The 4,354-nt window shown below is 33.8% G+C and overlaps 1 protein-coding gene across 1 annotated transcript in view; it reads left to right on the top strand.

Annotated features, from left to right (window-relative positions):
• LOC107740605 (protein transport protein Sec24D-like) overlaps positions 1–4,354 on the top strand; it is a 58,732-nt gene that overhangs the window by 22,567 nt on the left and 31,811 nt on the right. Inside the window, 1 exon segment of the mRNA XM_016553113.1 lies at positions 862–962. Within this exon segment, the coding sequence (XP_016408599.1) occupies positions 862–962 (101 nt within the window).

Here is a 4,354-nt window from a genome sequence, read left to right as displayed (position 1 = left end):
TCTCTTATGCTCACCAAGGCTGCATTTATTCAATCAAAAATACAGTAAAAACAGTAATATTTTGAAATATTATTACAGTTTATAAGAACTATTTTCTATTTGAATATATTTTTAAATATAATTTATTCCTGTGATGCAAAGCTGAATTTTCAGCATAATTACTCCAGTCTTCAGAGTCACATGATCCTTCAGAAATCATTCTAATATGCTGATTTGCTGCTCAAGAAACATTTCTTATTATAAGTGTTGAAAACAGTTGTGCTGTGTGATTTTTTTGTGGAAAATGTGCCATATATTTTTTCAAGATTTTTTGATGAAAAAGAAAGTTCAAAAGAAGCGTTGATTTGAATATCTAAAAATGTATTAAGATAGAAAATAGTTCTTTTAAACTGTAATATATCATAATAATGTTTTTTTATCAAATAAATGCAGCCTTGGTGAGCATAAGAGGCTTCTTTCAAAAATATAGAAAAATCTTAAATATTCCAAATTTTGACTGGTAGTGTATATGTTAATCCTAAATCCTCGTATAAAACAATCCACCTACATGAGACTTAAAAAAAAAAGTTTGTTCAGACATTACTGGGTAGCCAATGTTTTATGAGAGAGGCCTCAGCACGAGTCTGGCAGCAACATTAGTTCAACCAGTTGTGTGAGTTTGGTTCGGGACTATCTGACTAAATGTGAGTTATGTTAACAGAAACTGTCTTTATTTTTTCTCTTGCATTTGTGGTGCAGAAATGACACACCTCACCTCTATTCACTATTTTTAGAGGCAAATGTTGACTAGCTTAAATAACTCTTTTTGTTTCTGATCTGAAGGGAGCCCAATGTCAGGCCCGTATGGTGCGCAAATGGCAGGGCCACAATCAGGCGCTTTCCCAGGAGGCTTTCCTGGAGGTCCAGCACAAATGGCAGGCCCTCCTCAAAAGAAGCTGGACCCGGACTCCATTCCAAGCACGGTAATAACAGGCAATAAATGCTACTTTATAGTGTAAAAGTATTTAAATTTGTGCACATTTCAAGGTACACTGACTTGTCTGTTGCAGACACAAGTGATTGAGTCTTAAATATTCCAAATTTTGACTGGTAGTGTATATGTTAATCCTAAATCCTCGTATAAAATAATCCACCTACATGAGACTTAAAAAAAAAGTTTGTTCAGACATTACTGGGTAGCCACTGTTTTATGAGAGAGGCCTCAGCACGAGTCTGGCAGCAACATTAGTTCAACCAGTTGTGTGAGTTTGGTTCGGGACTATCTGACTAAATGTGAGTTATGTTAACAGAAACTGTCTTTATTTTTTCTCTTGCATTTGTGGTGCAGAAATGACACACCTCACCTCTATTCACTATTTTTAGAGGCAAATGTTGACTAGCTTAAATAACTCTTTTTGTTTCTGATCTGAAGGGAGCCCAATGTCAGGCCCGTATGGTGCGCAAATGGCAGGGCCACAATCAGGCGCTTTCCCAGGAGGCTTTCCTGGAGGTCCAGCACAAATGGCAGGCCCTCCTCAAAAGAAGCTGGACCCGGACTCCATTCCAAGCACGGTAATAACGGGCAATAAATGCTACTTTATAGTGTAAAAGTATTTAAATTTGTGCACATTTCAAGGTACACTGACTTGTCTGTTGCAGACGCAAGTGATTGATGATGACCAGGCTAAGAGAGGAGGCCAGGTGTATGTCACAAACATCAGAGGTCAGGTGCCTCCACTGGTCACCACAGATTTCACAGTGCAGGATCAAGGTGAGCATGGGAACTGTCTTTGCACTTCACTCCTAATATTAGCCTAAAGGTGCTTTTGTTTAATATAGTAAATGTTTGTTTTTTTGCCATTTTAAGGGAATGCCAGCCCAAGGTTCATGCGGTGCACAACATATTCCTTCCCCAGCACTGCTGACCTTGCAAAGCAGTGCAAAGTGCCTCTGGCAGCCATCATCAAACCCTTTGCCACCGTGCCCAAAAATGAGGTATGCAGCATTTCCCAGCACTCTGATTTTTGCAGTTCTTCAGTTTTGAGTTTATATACTAGATTTATTTTTACATTTATTCATGTAGCAGACATGATTTACAAATGAAGAATGCTGTGTGACTCTTTCTGAGGAATATTTAGTACATTTTACATGTGATTAAAATGTACAAAACCATGTCTTGGGGAGGTACATAATGTTTAGCTCTGTAAAACTATACATATGTTCCCTTGTTAAAAATAAGTACGCTTTAGCATGCTTTTAGAAAGAATAATTATTACAAAAAAATCATATATTTTAAAAGAAAATACTTAAGTGCAAACTGAAAGTAATGTTTTTAGACACTTAATTGCATATTAATTGCAATTAAATGAAAATGTATTATACAGTAGTCTAGGTTGAATTAGCTGAGTGCTTTTTTTTACCCACTTAAGTATGTAATGTAAGAAATGTCATTTCAAATAAAATACTATGGTTAAAATTATAATCAAGTACTTTACATATGTTTTAGTATGTTAGTCATCACATCAAAATAAGTGTACTTGTTTAAAGCGTGACAAAAGATGATTAAAACCTAATGATGTTATAATGTGCTGCTTTAATGTAAAACTTTTAACATGACATTATTACAAAGTTCACTTTAAAAAAGTAATTAAGTGTTTTAAGATACACGGTCATGAATTTGTACTCTCTAAGTTCACTTAAGTGGCCTTTCATTTTATTATACTTACATGATCTAAAAGTAAAGTTGTTAAAAACATGCTTTTAAGATTTGAAGTACACTACATGTGCACATTCAATACAATTAAGTGTGCTTCTTTTTCATAAGGGATATTAACAGCATAGAAATCAAAATTCACTTCTAACCATATGATATTCCTTCTGTGATAACACTTTATTTAAAGTAATCCTGTGTCCTTGTTACACATGTTACATGTACTTACTATTATAATAATAACAAATTATGAATAATTACATGCAAGTAACCCCAAGCCAAACCCTAATCCTAACTCTAACCATAAAGTAACATGTACAGTAGTTAATTAATATTACTTAAATGTTACACTGTAACAAGGACACCTTAAAATAAAGTGTAACCAAAGTTATTTTTTAGGCACTCTGTTCCATACAAAAAAAAAAAAAAAAAATTGAAATAAAAAATTAAAAACTGGCTTAGCTCGCTAGTTTTATGACATTAAATGAAATAACAGAAAATGTATGATGTTTACATAGAAAATATTAATATTTCCATTCCAAAGATAACATCCAACACAAATCTATGAACATATTCAGGTGAGGTAACCGGTTTCCAGCTAATTGGAACACTCCATTAATATGGCGAGCTGCACCTCACTTTTTTCTCTATTTTAAAGTTTGACTCCTGCAATTCAGTTGGTGACAGTTCAAGAGGAAATCATTCCATGCACATCTGATTGACAGACAAACCACACATTTCAGTGTTTTTTTTATTTAGTAGATATTTCAGCTAACAGTTTGCCTTGATCTACAACAAAGTCAGGGTAAACTTTATCATTCAACTGAACTGTGCACGTACGATGTATAAACATCGACTACCTTGTATGTATTAAAAGTATGTCCTTGAAAGCGAAATTACAACAACAGTGGTTACATATTCATATATTTAATTGTTTGATCAAAATTATTGCTGGGGACAATTTACTAATCGCTAGATATTGGTAGGAAGGGACATGTCCCTAGCCTCCCTACTAAATTCTACGGCCGTGGTAACCAGTGTTGGGGGTAACGCATTACAAGTATCGCAAGTTACGTAATCAGATTACTTTTTTCAAGTAACTAGTAAAGTAACGCATTACTTTTTAATTTACAAGAAAATATCTGAGTTACTTTTTTAAATAAGTAACGCCAGTTACTTTTTTCCCATTTATTGATTGAAAGCTCTCCTGTCCCCATGTTGAGAGACATCGGGAGTAAGATGTTACTTTAGTTCTAGAATAAATGTGAACATGCATTAATTCATCTCCCTCACTCACAAAAAAAAAAATCAGATTTAGTTTTCCTCAAAATTAATAAAAACAGTTAAAAGCAACTCAGAATATGACTCAAAGCTGCAATAATTAAATATTTTAAATAATACAAATATCCTTTATGTATTTAATCCCATTTTATTAACCAATTTGCTGCTGACTTTCGGTGATCCAATTCAACCATACTAATAAGCAAATATTACACAAGGTAAGCTAACATTTCTTCTTCTTTTTTATTGCTGAAGAGTGTTGAACTTTCTTCTTCTGTGTATACTGTACAGACATGAATTTACATTTCCTTCAGTCTGAGGCTTTTGGTGTGAAAGAGCTCTTACATTTGCCAAAAATAACTTTTTATATTAAAAGCAAACAAG

This window comes from Sinocyclocheilus rhinocerous, unplaced genomic scaffold (genome assembly GCF_001515625.1).
Source record: "Sinocyclocheilus rhinocerous isolate Xijiao unplaced genomic scaffold, SAMN03320098_v1.1 scaffold2146, whole genome shotgun sequence".
Lineage (NCBI taxonomy): Eukaryota > Metazoa > Chordata > Actinopteri > Cypriniformes > Cyprinidae > Sinocyclocheilus > Sinocyclocheilus rhinocerous.
This window is presented reverse-complemented; position numbering and strand designations above follow the sequence as displayed.